The 15931-nt window shown below is 36.9% G+C and overlaps 1 protein-coding gene across 2 annotated transcripts in view; it reads left to right on the top strand.

The window, feature by feature from the left end:
* The window catches only part of NAV3 (neuron navigator 3), a 474286-nt gene that overhangs the window by 353849 nt on the left and 104506 nt on the right, over nt 1-15931 (top strand). For both annotated transcript variants that reach the window (XM_004384618.2, XM_004384617.2), the window contains exon 13: nt 15094-15226. In XM_004384618.2, the coding sequence (XP_004384675.1) occupies nt 15094-15226 (133 nt within the window). The remainder of the gene's footprint in view (nt 1-15093; nt 15227-15931) is intronic.

Raw genomic sequence — 15931 nt, 5'->3', positions numbered from 1 at the left:
TCTGTATATTAATCTTTTGTATTCTTCCTCTGGTAATTCCAAGAAATTCTCTTCCTCCAGAAAACTTCTTGATTCTTTATTTTCAGAGCTTGCTGAAGCCATCAGGGTCTGCCTCTTTATGTGATTTGATATTAACTGTTGTCTCCAAGCCATCGATAAGTTATTACATTTATTTTATGTTTGCTTACTGTGTCCTAGCTTCTTGTTTGGTTTTGTTTTGATATGCCCAAATAGGCTGGTTGTGTGAGCTAGCCTGATTACCAGTGCCCTTGAAGCTCCAACTTCCTGCCACCAGGTGGCCACATCTGTCACTAAGTATGTGAGCCCAGGAGTCTCCCCACTCCTCATATATGGATTCAGCTCAGGTGTCCAGGTAGTTGGTCACCAAATGTGTGGTGCAAGGTTCTCACCTACAGTCCCAGACAGGTATGGGTGATTGATGTAGGCACAAGCATCTGGCTGCAGCAGGGGGACACAGGGTGAGCAAGGCAGGTGGCTGACAGCCTCCCCTGAGTGTCCAGGAGGAAAACGTGTCCCTGTTCCCTACAGCGTGTAGTGAGTGGGTTTTTCAGCCAGAGTATAACCACCCAATGCTGTTGGCCATAAGGACTGGAGGGCACCTCTTATTCTTGGGCCCCTGTTACAGGTGGCTAGGTGGCGTGGGTGGAGCCATCAGTTGTCATGTCCCTCATGTGGGTAGGTGAAGACCCTGCTTAATGGGCAGAGCAGTGTCAAATGTCATGATCCTGCCACTTCACAGCTGAAACAGTTGAAGTTAGACTTCAGATATATACCCTGTTGTGCTGCGGTAATGAGGGCCTATGCTGTTGAAATGGGCCCACACAAGTCTTTGCCAGGGGAAAGGCACTCAAAGTCCATGGACCCCTTATGCCTGTGCCTACGCGAAGGACCTGTGGCTATGTAAAGGACCTGTGCCTAATGTGAGTTCTTGGCTTAGGGGAGCCGGCAGGTTTTTTTTTTTTTGCGAGTTTGTTAGTTTATTCCCTCCCCAAGGCCAGGAGAATGGCTCAGGGTGCATGGCAGGTCCTACTTCTGGCCCAGAGGACTTGGCAATCGTTGATGCCGTCTCGGATCCAGTGCAGATCAGGGAGCAGGAAGGTAAATGGGAGGGAGGTTTTTCCCTAAGGGGGATGTTTTTGATCCGCATGGCAAGCCAGATGCAAGTACTTATCTTTCACCGATCAAGGGCTACTTCTCACTGGTTCTGGATGGCCGACTAGACTCTCTGCCATTGGGTCTCTCTCAATGTGGAGAATGCCTCCCGTGCACCACTGCTTGCCTTACCACGCACCACGAGCTGATGTGGACTGAAGGGCTCCGGCTACCATTTGGTCAGGTCTGGGAACTCCTTGTTGCTTCCAAACCGTCTCTCCTTCCCCCACCACTCAGTCCAATACCTCAACTTTGCCTTTGATGTTCAGGGCTCCTAGATTGTCATATATAATTGATTCACTTGTTTTTTCGAGTCTTTGTTGCAAGAGGGACCACCGGAAGCATCTGACTGCTCTGCCATCTCGGCCCCTTCTCTGGTATATTCAGTATTCTTTGATAACACCATAATTCAAATGCAGCAATTCTTCTCTGGTCTTCCTAATTCATTGTCCCACTTTTGCATGCATATGAGGTGATTGAAAATACTGTGGCTTGGGTCAGTCGTACTTTAGTCCTTAAAAGTGACATCTTTGCTTTTGAACACTTGAAAGAGATCTTTTGCAGCAGATTTGCCCAGTGCAGTAGGTCCATTGATTTCCTGACAGCTGCTTCCATGGACGTTGATTGTGGATCCAAGTAAAATGAAATGCTTGACAACTTCAATCTTATCTCTATTTATCATGATGTTGCTTTTTGGTCCAGTTGTTAGAATTTTTGTTTTCTTTATGTTGAGGTGTAATCCATACTGAAGGCTGTAGTCTTTGATCTTCATCAGTAAGTACTTGAAGTTGTGTTCACTTTCAGTAAACAAGGTTGTGTCATCTGCATATTGCAAGTTTTTAATGAGTCTTCCACCAACCTGATGCCACATTCTTCTCCATATTTTCCAACTTCTGACATTATTTGCTTAGCATACAGATTGAATAAGTATGATGAAAGGATTCAACCCCGATGCACACCATTTGTGATTTTAAACCCTGCAGTATTGCAGTATCCCCTTGCTATGTTTGAATGATGGCCTCTTGGTCTGTTTATAGGTTCCACATGAGCACAATTAAGTGTTCTGGAATTCCCATTCTTCACAATGTTATCCATAATTTATAATGATCCACACAGTCGAATGCCTTTGCATAGTCAATAAAACACAGGTAAACATCTTTCTGGTATTCTCTGCTTGTAGCCAGGATCCATGTGGCATATTCCTCTTTCTATGTCCTCTTCTGTCTGGCTTGAACTTCTGGCAGTTTCTTGTCAGTGTACCACTGCAACCACTTTTGAATTACTGCAAGGAAAATTTTACTTATGTGTGACATTAATGATACTGTTCAGTAATTTCCACATTCTGTTGAATCACATTTCTTTGGAACGGGCACAAATATTGATCTCTTCCATTCGGTTTGCCAGGTAGCTGTCTTCCAAATTTCTTGGCCTAGATGAGTGAGCACCTCCACCATTGAGTCGCTGTGTTTAAACATCTCAATTGGTACTCAGTCAATTCCTGGAGCCTTGTTTTTTGCCAGTGCTTTCAGTGAAGCTTAGACTTCTTCCTTCAGTACCATCGGTTCCTGATCATATGCTACCTCCAGAAATGGTTGAATGTCGACCAGTTCTTTTTGGTACATTGACTTTGTGTATTCCTTCCATCTTCTTTCTATGCTTCCTGGATCATTCAATATTTTGCCCATAGCATCATTCAGAATTCCAACTCAAGGCTTGAATTTTTTCTTCAGTTCTTTCAGTTTGAGATATACCAAGCATGTTCTTCCCTTTTATTTTTCTAACTCCAGTCTTTGCACATTTCGTTATAATATTTCACTTTTTCTTCTGTAGCTGCTCTTTGAAATCTTCTGTTCAGCTCTTTTACACTATCATTTATTCCTTTCACTTTAGCTACTCTACGTTCAAGAGCAAGTTTCAGAGTCTCTTTGACATCCATTTTGGTCTTTTCTTTCTTTCCTGTCTTTTTAATGACCTTTTGCTTTCTTCATATATGATGTCCTTGAAGTCATCTCACAACTCCTCCGGTTTTTAGTCATTAGTGTTTAATTCATCAAATCTATTCTTGAGATGGTCTCCAAATTCAAGTGGGATATACTCAAGATCATATTTTGGCTCTCATAGATTTATTTTAATTTTGTTCAGCTTCAACTTGAACTTGTATAGGAGCAATTGATGGTCTGTCCCACAGTCGGCCCCTGGCCTTGTCCTGACTGATGAGATTGAGCTTTTCCATGGTCTCTTCCCACAGATGTGATAGATTTGATTCCTGTATTTTCCATCCAGTGAAGTCCATGTGTATAAACAAAAAAACCAAACCCGTTGCCATCAAGTTAATTCCAACTCATAGCGACCCTATAGGACGGAGTAGAACTGCCCCATGCGGTTTCCAAGGAGTGCCTAGTTGATTCAAACTGCCAACCTTTTGGCTAGCAGCCATAGCTCTTAACCTCTCTGCCACCAGGGTTTCCTCTACATGTATAGTCAGCAATTATGTTGTTGAAAAAAAGGTGTTTGCAATGAAGAAGTCATTGGTCTTGTAAAATTCTATCATGGGATCTCCGGCATTGTTTCTAACACCAAAGCCATATTTTCCAACTTTGTTTCCAACTTCCGTATTCTAATCACCAGTAATTATCACTGCAATTTGATTGTATGTTTGATCAACTTCAGACTGCAGAAGTTGGTGAAAATCTTCAATTTCCTCACCTTTGGCATTAGTGATTGGTGCATAAATTTGAATATTAGTTGTATTAACTGGGCTTCCTTGTAGGTATATGGATTTTATCCTATCACTGACAGTGTAGTATTTCAAGATAGGTCTTTAAGTATTCTTTTTGACGACAATTGTGACACCATTCCTCTTCAAATTGTCCTTCCCAGCATAGTGAACCATATGATTGTCTGATTCAATATGGCCACTACCAGTCATTTTCAGCTCACTAATGCCTAAGATATTGATGTTTATGCATTCCATTTCATTTTTTGATGTCTTCCAATTTTCTAGATTCATACTTCATACATTCCATGTTCCGATTATTAATGGATGTTTGCAGCTGTTTCTTCTCATTTTGAGTCATGCCACCTCAGCAAATGAAGGTCCCAAAAGCTTGACTCCATCCATATCATTAAGGTTAGCCCTACTTTGAGGAGGCAGCTCTTCCCCAGTTGTATTTGGAGTGACTTCCAACCTGAGGGGCTCATTTTTTGGCACAGTGTGAGACAATGTTCCGCTGCTATTCATAAGATTTTCATTGGCCAATTTTTTCAGAAGTAGACTGCCAAGTCCTTTTTCCTAGTCTGTCTTAGTCTGGACACTCTGCTGAAACCTGTCCACCAAAGGTGACTCTGCTCGCATTTGAAATACAGGTGGCAAACTTCCAGTATCACAGCAACACGCAATCCACCACAGTATGACAAACTGATAGATGCATTGTGGATTTTATCCATAGCAGCATCTTAAAAATGAATATTTGAATAAACTAGCAAAACTGCCACAAGCATTGTTCCAGTAATATGTTTAAACAGCACAATTTTTAATAAGATTTTTATCTGTCTTGTTATTTCAGCCCATATAATTAAAAAAGAGATGTTCCTTATCTTTCTCATATCTTTGAAAACATAAAAATTTGCCTGAATAATTCATTTTAAGCTAACATCATTTATCACATTTAGCCAAGTCTACCTAGGGCTTTTTTTTATAAAGAACGAGAGCTTTTCATTTTCTGTTTATCTAAGCCTATCTGATGCCGCAGTAGAATAACTGCGTATCTTCATTATTTGTTTTCTAGAAAATAGAAAAGGGAATGAAAGGTTGGCACATAGAGTTTATTGATTGCTTCCCTTACACAAAACTCTGACAGAATTAATGTTAGTCTCTATAAATATTACATGGATAAACAGAGCATCTTCTATATCCTAAAAATAATGAAAATGGAAAGACCTTAACCTTATATTTACATGCACTGCTAGTTTATTAAGACATACAGTTAAGGTATGATATAGTAAACTCATATAGGCTATCTTATATGTGAAAGTAATAGTAGTAAGTGCAAATAAAACGTGGGCTTTGTTAGTTTTCTAGGGCTGCCATAGCAAAGTACCACAAACTATGGGGCTTAAAACAATTGGAATTTATTCTCTGAGTTATAGAGGCCAGAAGTCTAAAATGAAGGTGTCAGTTAGGCCACGTTCCCTGTCAAGGCTCTAGGGAAGAATCCTACCTTGCCTCTTCCTAGCTTCTGCTGGTTCCGGGCAATCCTTGGCAATCCTTGGCTTGCAGCTGCACCACTCCAGTCTCTGCCCAAGGAGCCACATGGCCTTCTTCCCTGTGTGTCTCTCTCTGTCTTCACGTATCATTTTTACAAGGACACCAGTCTTTGGATTTAGGGCCCACCCTAATGGGGTCACTATGAGTCAAAAATTGACTTGAGGGCACTTAACAACAACTAATCCAGTACGACCTCATTTTAACTGATTACATCTGCAAAGACCCTGTTTCAAATAAGGTGATATTCTGAGGTTCCAGCTAGACATGAATATTTGGGGGACACTCTTCAACCCAGTATAATTGGATTAGAATTATGTTTTTAGACCTGTTGATGGATTTTTTTTTCCCCTTTGCTTTCCCAGAATTCCTTTCATGCCTCTACTGCTGGTGGAAAGCATGTGAGAGATCTAGAGTTCTGGTTTTTGTTTTTTTTTTTCTTTCACAACAGCAAATCCTGTCATTTCTACCTCAAACATATATGTTGAAACTGCTTTTGAAACCCCCTAGTCAGAAACTGAGGACTTTCACAAAAGCCTTTTCATTCACCTCCACTCAGCTCTAATATATTCATAATACTAGAATAATACTCTTGAAACATACATCTTCTCATGTCGTTTTACTACTTAACACTATTTGATGAACTTCTGTGTACATCTAAGAAACTCCAATTTCTTACCATTGTCTGCAAGATCCTCCAGGAGCTGGTCCTGCTGACCTTCCCAATCTCAGTACTTTACTTTTTTCCCTTTCTTTCCTCTGCACTAGTCCCACCAGCCTTGTTTCAGATCCTCAAATATGCCAAGATCATTCTTCCTTCCAGGTCTTTGCACTTGCTATATCCTTTTCCTCTATTGCTCTTCCCTCAACCCTTCCACAGGTGGCTTCTCTTCACTCTTCAGTTTTCTTCTTAATGTCTGTTTGTTTTACCATTTCACAAAGGCCGTTTTTTTTTCACCTAAACTTAATAGGTCCCTTTCATTGATTCCCTTTCACTTCATCCCACTGATTTTTACCACAGTTTATAATTCTATGCACATTTGAGTGTTAGAATGAGTGAATGAATCACAGATTAAGGGTATAGTTTTTGACTATATAAGACTCAAAACCAAACCCATTGCCATCTAGTTGATTCCGACTCATAGAGACCCTATAGGACAGAGTAGAACTGTCCCATAGGGTTTCCAAGGAGAGGCTGGCAGATTCGAACTGCAACCTTTTGGTTAGCAGCCGAGCTCTTAACCACTATGCCACCAGATTATTTATTTACTTATTCTACAAAAATTAAGAACCTGTCATGGGCCAGATGCCAAGCTGCACACTGAGACTGCAAGAGAGAGAAGCCACTATCCTTGCCCTCACCCACAATCTTGTGGCTGAATCAGCTTTGTGGGAGATAAATTACAGCCAGTGGAAGCACCCTAGCAGTAGACACAGAAGTGGAGGAATTGAAGTTTCCTTGGAAATCATGGAAGAATTCATACAGGAAACCTTTCAAATAGCTTCTAAATCAGTTACTCTACCAGGGTAAACCATTAATGAAGAGTGGCAGGATGAAACATCTGCAAAGTTAGAAAGACCTTTCTTTTATAACTGCAGTATAAATCGTATACATTTTATAGGTTGATGTGAACTTATTTAATATAATGCCATTTTTAGTATATTAATGTTGATTTCTATTTAGTTTTTTTTTCTTTTTTTTTTAATTCAGAAGTCTCTTTTAAATGACTTGTTCTTTTCTTTTTGGTAGAAAAGAGAATATTCTAGGGAAATGCTGAATAAATCTTTGTTGAAATACGATACATTGCTTTCTATCAGTGACCCTGAAGTAATAGAGAGTTTATACTTCGGTAGTTACAATGCTCAAACTTGACAGATAGTATACTGTGTTTACTGGTAAACACGGTATGGTGTAGATCTAAGTGGTTCGTGTTCACTTAGTTTTGAGACAATCACTGATTTAACATATTGCTACCAAAACTCAGTGTCTGGAGAGTTAGTTAATTCTCGGTATTTTTAAAAAATTTTTATTGCAAAGGTCATGTCTAAAAAATTTTTTAAAGCTCTATATCTCATTATGAGTGTATGTTTAAATTGATGTAAACTGAAAAACAAAGCTATTCTGGTATGCCATAGGACATTTTCTTAAGAAATCCCTTCATTTTGTTACGCAAATGGAATCTACTTTCCCCTTGAAAACAGGAAGTTTACCCGTAAGTTTTTAACAAAGTAGTCTCCTGGATAGAAAAGGTTACTTTTTCTTTTTATGAAGGAATTATTTTTACTTTAAAGAAATATTTAGTAAAATCCTTAGAACCTTTACTTTATCATATATAATTATACTACTTGCCAATTTTTAGATTGTAAGAGACCAGATTGTTTTCTCAGTATACCAAGTTCATGAGACTTTTGACATTGGTCCTCTGGTATGTCAATGAAATTTTAGGAGCTTGTACCCCCTTTTCTTCCAGTCTATTTTTTATGCCTCTGCTACCTCATTTATACCTGGATAACTCCTCGTTTTATAATATACACTTAGGGAATAAAGGAGAATTTCTATTCTCATGTGTCTGATCCTGTCTAAATATTTATAGGCTATGATCCTGTATATTTGTTGAATGTCCACAGATCTCAAACGATGAAATGGAGACTTTAATTACATTCTCTCACTTATTTACCAATGGCAAGCTTTATTCTAGAATTATGTGTAAATTGTGTATAAACAATGTTGAATTTGCTGAACAATTTTTTAACCTTTTTCATTCTCACAGTTCCTATCTGTGGAACCAAGGATATATGAGCTTTAATTTAGAATTCAGAGTGAGGGGTGGTGTGGGGTGGCGAATTAGGATCTGTTTAATACCTGTTCAATAAATCCGAGTGATGGCGAGAGGACTGGGATATAAGTAGGAGTAGCATCCAGGAATCCAAGCCCAGTATACAATAGTCCGTTCATGGTTGGTGGCATAGTATCCAACTAGGTGAATTACTCTCAGCATTAAGAACTGAGTAGGCAAGTGGCCATAATGATTCATTTAGAAACTAGTTTTAACTGAGTGCCTGTTGTGTACATGGGACAATTCTCCAAGGTGGGAATTCAATAGTGAACAAAATATACAAGAAATTCCTAGTCTCACGGATTTTTGTGTTGTTGTCTGATAATGAAAAGAATAAATTAATTAATTATGTAGTATGTTAGATGGCAGTAATTGCTAAGAGGAAAGCATAGGGCTGGAAGATAGGAAGTATGTATGTAGGGAAGGGGGACCAATTTTAGATAGGGTGTCTAAGGAAGGCCTCGCAGAGAACATGGTATTTTGGCAAAGATCTTAATGAAAGAAGAGTGAGACGTGTTGGTACCTAGAAGGAGAACATTATGCTGTTGGAACTCTATTACACACATCAGGTGCTTGTTCCATAGTTTTCCAATAGCATTAACCATAAGAACACTCAGATTCTGACAAATATTAAATATCCAGAATTTTATTTTCCAAATAACCATACCATATATAATTGAAATACTCCAGATAGCTGCAGAAATATTTATATGGCTATTCTTATTTTAACTTTTAATAAAACAAACCAAAAAAAAAAAAAATACTGAAAGGCTAGAGCTGAAAAAGTATTTCTATAGAAATCAGAAATAATGTCAGTAGATAGCATTATCATGATTATTTTTGTGGTAATGCTGAAGTGGAATAAATCTCGAGCAAGCAGTAGTAAGCATATTTCTTTATTTCATTAATGGGTAAACTGAATAAGCTAGCAAGCTGAGACTGAGGTCACTCTTGAATGCCCAACATATAGAAATTGGTTGTTTATTGAAAGGAAATCTCTGTTTTACATGTACATGTGTAAGTAGAACAGTAGATCTTCCGATATGAGATATCAAAGAGCCTGACCTGAATACCTGCCATATGAAGTTGTCTATACTAAAAAACAGGGTGTGTTGCAAAAATACCTACAAACAAGACTAGAATTTTCCTTTGGAATCAGTTTAAAATCTGCAAAATTGCCTTAATAAGTATTTAGTTAATATTTCAGAATTCCTGATCATAAAAGCAGAAAATAGGAACTTGATCTTTAAGGTTTAGAAAGCAGGCTGCCTCTACCACAAAAGAACCTGTAACACGTTTGTTTTCAAGCAGGCCTTCCAAGTGTGAATTCAGGGGTGAACATGGGGGTCAGAGTTACAAATTCACCACCAGATAAATGAAATCGATCTTTGGCACCATGGAGTTATTGAGCATTGAAAATCTGAAAACTACAGGGCATGGCATAGGAGCCCTGCTGGTGCAGTGATTGAGAGTTATGGCTACTAACCAAAAGGTTGGCAGCTGAAATCCACCAGCTGCTCCTTGGAAACCCTATGGGGCAGTTCTACTCTGCCTGTAGGGTTGCTCTGAGCAGGAATCTACTCGACGGCAACTTTTTTTTTTTTTAAGGGCATGCCCAAAACAATCATTTTCTTCTTGTTATGTTAGTATAATGCTAGTAATCTGGTGTATATTCAAATAGTAGTGGCTAATTGGCTACAGAAAATTTGTTTTCTATTTTCGTACAGTTTTGAGTTTTGGCATATGCGTTCAGCCATGTAACTGCCACCCAGTCAAGATACAGGACAGTGCAATCATTCCAAAACATTCCCTGATACTGTTTCTTTGTAGTCAAAGCCTCCCCTATTCCAAACTGCTGGCAGTCACTGATCTGTCCTATATTTTTATGGCTTTATCTTTTCTAAAATGTCACATAAATGAAATCACACAGCATATAACCTTTTGAATCTACCTTCTTTCACTTAAAAATAATGTATTTGAAATTCACCCATGTTGTTACATGTATTAGTAGTTTATTCCTTTTAAACTAAGAAGAATACTGGGATGATCTTTTTTTTCACATGATCATTGTTAACATCTCCGATTATTTATTTGGATAGATTCCTAGAGTCCCTTCTGGACTTAAATATTATGACAATGTTATTATCAGAGGGGAAAGAATATTTTTCTGTTAAATGTGAGATAAAGGCTTGCATTTTGTTAATGCATTAAAATATTTAATAATATTTTAAAAAGAGTGAGCATATAGATTTGAAAGTAAAAAATTAAAAAGCCCTTATACACTATTGACACGAGCATGTATGAAAAAAGCAAATAAATTGATAATATAAAATCTACTAGAACTAATTAGTGAATTTAACATCATAACATACAAAGTCCAGATTGAAAAATCAATTGTAATTTATATACTAGTAATAAAAATGGGACAATGAATTTTAAAACATATAATTTACAATAGCATCAAGTATCAGAAACTATGAAATAATTAAAAACCAACCAAACCAAACCCATTGCTGTCAAGTCGATTCCAACTCATCAGGGATTTAAAAATATATATATATCCTCTACACTGAAAATCACAAAACACTACAGAGATGAGTTAAAGACCAAAATATATGGAGAAATGCTTCTTGTTTTTTTATTAGAGAGACTCAGTAAGACATCAGTATTTCCTAAATTGATCTGTAGATTCAATATAATCCCAGTCATAATACTGCCAGGTTTTCTGTAGAAATTAACAAGCTGGTTCTAAAATTAAAATGGAAATGCAAAGATTTAGAATAGCTAGAGCAATTTTTTTAAAAGGAGAAAAAAGCTGTAGGATTTATTTTATCTAATTTCAAGACTTACCGTAAAGCAACAGTATTCCAGGCAGTGTGATATTAGCAAAAAGATAATACGAATGGATGGATGGAACGTATCAGAGAATCTTGAAACAGAAACACATATATGTGATGAATTAATTTTTAACGAAGATGCCAACATAGTTAAATGCAAGATAGAATAGTTTTTTTCAACAAAGGATATTGGAAAAACTACATATCTGTACATAAGAAATAAACCTTGATCTGTAACGTAAATTGTATACAATAATTAATGAGAAATGTATCATATACTTAAATATAAAAGCCAAAACTATTATAAAATTCCAGAAGAAAACATGGGGAAAATCTTTGCAACCTTATGTAGGCAACGGTTTCTTAATAGGAAAAGAAAAATAAACTCTGAAAAATTGATCCTTGTCACACTATCAAAATTATGAACTTCTGGCCTTTGAAAAATACCATTAAGAAAATTAAAAGCCAAGCTACAGCATGACTGAGAGAAAATATCCACGAAACATATCTAACAAGAATTTGTATACAATATGTGCAAATAACTCTTACAACTCAGTAATAAGAAAACAAACAACACAATAAAAAAATGTAGACAAGAGATTTGAACCTCTGCATCACCAAAAAAGATATTCAAATTGCTAAGAAACCCATGTAAAGATGCTCATCATCATTAGTCATCAGGGAAATGTATGTTAAATTCACAATGAGATAACATTGCATACCTACTAGATTGGCTAATATTAAAAATATCAAGTTTGGTCAAGGATGTAGAGCAACCGGAATTCTCATACTTGCTGGTAAAAATGCAAAATTGTTTAACCACTTTATAAAAGAGTTTGCAGCTTCTTAAATACACTCACCATATGACCCAGGAATTGTACTCCTAGGTATTTATCCTAGAAAAATAAAAATTTATGTGCATCCACAGACTTGTGCATGAATGTTCTTAGAAGATTTATTCATAGAATTTGAAAACTGGAAACAACTCAAATGCCTATCAACAGGTGGTAGACAAACAAATTGTGGTATATCCATGTAATGGAACTACTCAGAAATACAAAGGAACAAACTCTGAATAATTCTTAGCTATTTTCATTCTTATGTCAAATATAGAATAGCCGATTATTTGACCCTAAGTTTGCCATTAAATGCAAACTCTGTTTATAAAATATGCATATTTGCAATTTATTGAGCTGTCATAGATTGTTGGATAAAAAATTCAGCAGAGTGATAAATCTGTAATTTGGAGGAGATAGAGTTGCCCTTTTTTAAAGTCAAGCACTCTTAGCATATCCTAATGAAATTAAAAATAAAAAGAGAAAACATTTGATGAGATTTGACACCTACAACTCAGAGCTAATTATAACAGTGAATTGTAATTTTTTTTGGTGAAAAAAAAATTTCTATGCAGCTTTTTAAACTTAGTTAAATGTGCCACAATAAACAGGATTAATTGCATCCTAGCTAGGGAGGATTCTAGTATTTGGAAAATCAAAGATGGAAGTCGTGAAACTTTAACATTAGGAAAGTAATATTGTCATCAATCAAAATTTGTTTTTTCAAGGTTGCTTAGCAAAGAAATATGTTGAGAAAATGTATATGAAAATCTGCATTTATTATTGGATTCAATCCAATATAACATTGGGTAGAAGCAACATTTTTGAAAGTAAAACTGTTTTATTAATTTAACGAACATTGACTAGTCATGCATTCCACAGTAAATGCCATATTATGTGTTAGAGCTATAAAGATAAATAGAGCATAGTCCCTACTTCAAGGAATTCAGATTACCGCCAAAACAGTAGACAAGCACAAAATTATTATAAAAGGTGATAAATGCTACCATAAAAAGATGAAAATAGTACATCATCTTTTGATGACTCCTGCAATATCTCTAACACGAAGGGAATTTTCAACTCGTCGAAGAAGACATAGTGGCTTTGCCTTGCCACCCACTTCTATTACAGCACTTACTGTTTTATAATATAATTATTCGTTTATATTGTTGTCCTTCCCAGTAAACGCTAAGTTCCTCAAAGAGAGGACCTGTGGTTTATTTATCATTTAATGAATAAGAGGAGATATTCAGTAATAGTTTTTGTGGGTGGGATGGGCAGTGGGGATATGGAAAAAAGAGTGGCCATAGCACATATAGTTAAGAAGGATTTTACAGGATTAAAGACAACTTGACAGAGAATGGAGCCAAGTGACAGAAGAGAGGTAATAATACCAATATTTTAAGCCAGAGGGATTGACAGATACTATCAATAATTGAAAGCAGAAAAAATTTCTAAGGAGAAATTATATAAACTAGACAGAATTAATTTGAGATGTTGACAGGTTACTTTAGAGAAACTATCCAGTAGGCAGCAGAAAATGTTAATTTAGTAGTAGGAAGGAAGTCTGGATTAAAAATGTGAATTTAGCTGTCAAAATCATGGAGGTGATACTGAAGTTTGGAAGACTAAATAGTCTCCAAAGAACAATGTCTAAAGTGAGTTCGGAGGAATATTAAGTCCTGAATACTGAGGAATTCAGAGGAATCCCAAAGAAGAGGAATAAGGAGAGGATTCTGAGGACCCAGGTGAAGCTGGCAAAGAGCCTGTGTTTGGTGTATTAAAGAAAGAAGGGGTGAGAGGATGAGAGTCATAGGAGCAAAGTGCTGACCAAGTTCTGGGGACATAGTCCCTGGGTTCAAATCCCAGCTCCACCATCATGGGATCTTGGAAATGTTATTTAATCTGTATGAATTTCTTTTATCCTTGACTCTAAAATGGGGATAATAATAATGCCTGCCTCGTAGAGTTGTTTTGAGGACTAGATATACATATTGAGTACTTAGAAGAGTAGGACACATAGTAGACACTCAATTCTTGGATGTTTTGGACCTTTCTGAAAGCAATTTCAGAACTGTATTAGGAGGAAGACCTTGTAATCCAGAGGAAGAAGAGAGAAATTAAGAATTTACACTGGGAATTTGAAGATAATTACTTCTGGATAAAACATAGGATTTTTTAGTACTACTGAGAAATTACCTGAGGTTAGATAACTTGAGCCTTTGGGCATCGAATCATGATTTTCTTGTCATTTTCCAAAATAAGAATGGAGAAAAATACATGTCTTAATTAAAATAGGGTCAGGACAGACATAAGACTATTAAGGAAGCAAGGAAAACTAGAATAGAGCACTGGTTAGACCATCACTGAAGTGCTCTTTTGGCCCCAGCATCTTTGGATCCCGTATCATTTGGTAAAGATGTCAGTGGAGTAAAAAACACAAGAGAGCTGTTAAGAACAGGGAACAGCTTCCTGTTCTGGACACAAACTGGACATAAAAATTAGGAATGATCAGAGTTTCACTCACTGAAAGTGTGGAAGATTGTGGCCCAAAAGTGGTATTTCGGAGTATGAGATCTTATAGTTAAGCCATTTGAAGAGATGTCTTTAAACCGACAAGAAATTTCAAGGGGTGGCAGGAGGGATGATATGATTGAATGAGTATCAGTATTCAAGAGTGACTGGAAGTAGTTGCTAACGTTGAAGAAATAAGAAAGAATGACTTTCTGGTTGTGACTAAAAGAGTTTTTTTATTTTTAGAACAAAGGATGAATTCTTGGATGCATTGTGACTCCTGATTAGCTTTTCAGAAAAAAAAAAAAAAAAAGTCAGCTGTAATGTTATTCTTCCCTGAAACCATGTGATATTTATTGCAGTGTTTTCATTCATCCCAACAAACATTCTTTCAGAACCCAGATGTACGGTAGATGCTGATTCTTTTGAAATATCAGATGAGATTATTCTCAGGTCTACGTTCAATTCGTATAAATATGGTTTTCCCAAAATGGAAAGTGAGTAATTTTTCATCATAAGTTAAAAAGAAAAAATAGTCTTTGTAATGCATGGTAAAGGTTGTGTGGAAATGTAGGTGACTTGCATTATGTGTCCTGTGCTTCGGTAATTGCGGCTGCATATCTTGCCTTTAGCTGGGATGATAGCAGTTCCGTGAGCAGTGGTCTTAGTGACACCCTCGATAACATCAGCACTGACGACCTGAACACCACGTCCTCAGTCAGCTCTTACTCCAACATCACCGTCCCTTCCAGGAAGAACACTCAGGTGAGTATTGCCTTATTGCTTTTTCCAGTACTTCCACCAGTTTTTTCTCCAAATTATGTTAAATTAGTTTAAAAGAGGAAGACCCCCAACATGATGGATTGACATAGTGGCTGCAACATTGGGCTCAAACACATCAATGATTGTGAGGACGATGCAGGAGTGGGCAGCGTTTTGTTCTGTGGTAGATAGGGTCTCTATGAGTTGGAGCCAACTCAATGGCACCTAACTAACTAGTGTAAAATATAGTGCAACACCTACACTTGAAATAATTGTAGACACTGGATAAGGAAGGACTCGCTTTGACACCCCTGCCCCTGAAATGTCTTTATCATAGTCTCCCCTAGAGCTACACCCTCAGGAGGTACAACATGCACCTAAACTTATTCTGAATCGTCTAAATCAGATATTTTCTATTGATTACAGTATCACCCAGAATGACCGTATCTCTTGTAATAGGGTTTTTACAAACTCTAATAAGCATTTTAATAGTCTAATTTCTCATAGTTTTTGATTACTTTTATATTGGCCTCTAAAAGACATGACTAGATCTCTTGTGAATGGTAAATCAAAAATAGATATTAAATAACTAAGTTTCATATTGTATCATGTTTTCTTGTTACATTTTACATAGAAAATCCATTCATCTCTGGAGTATTTAATTGGGGTTTTCCACACATATTTATTCTGACATCCTCTAATATGTCC

The sequence above is a fragment of the Trichechus manatus genome, unplaced genomic scaffold, assembly GCF_000243295.1.
Source record: "Trichechus manatus latirostris isolate Lorelei unplaced genomic scaffold, TriManLat1.0 scaffold00125, whole genome shotgun sequence".
Taxonomy (NCBI): Eukaryota; Metazoa; Chordata; class Mammalia; order Sirenia; family Trichechidae; genus Trichechus; species Trichechus manatus.
This window is presented reverse-complemented; position numbering and strand designations above follow the sequence as displayed.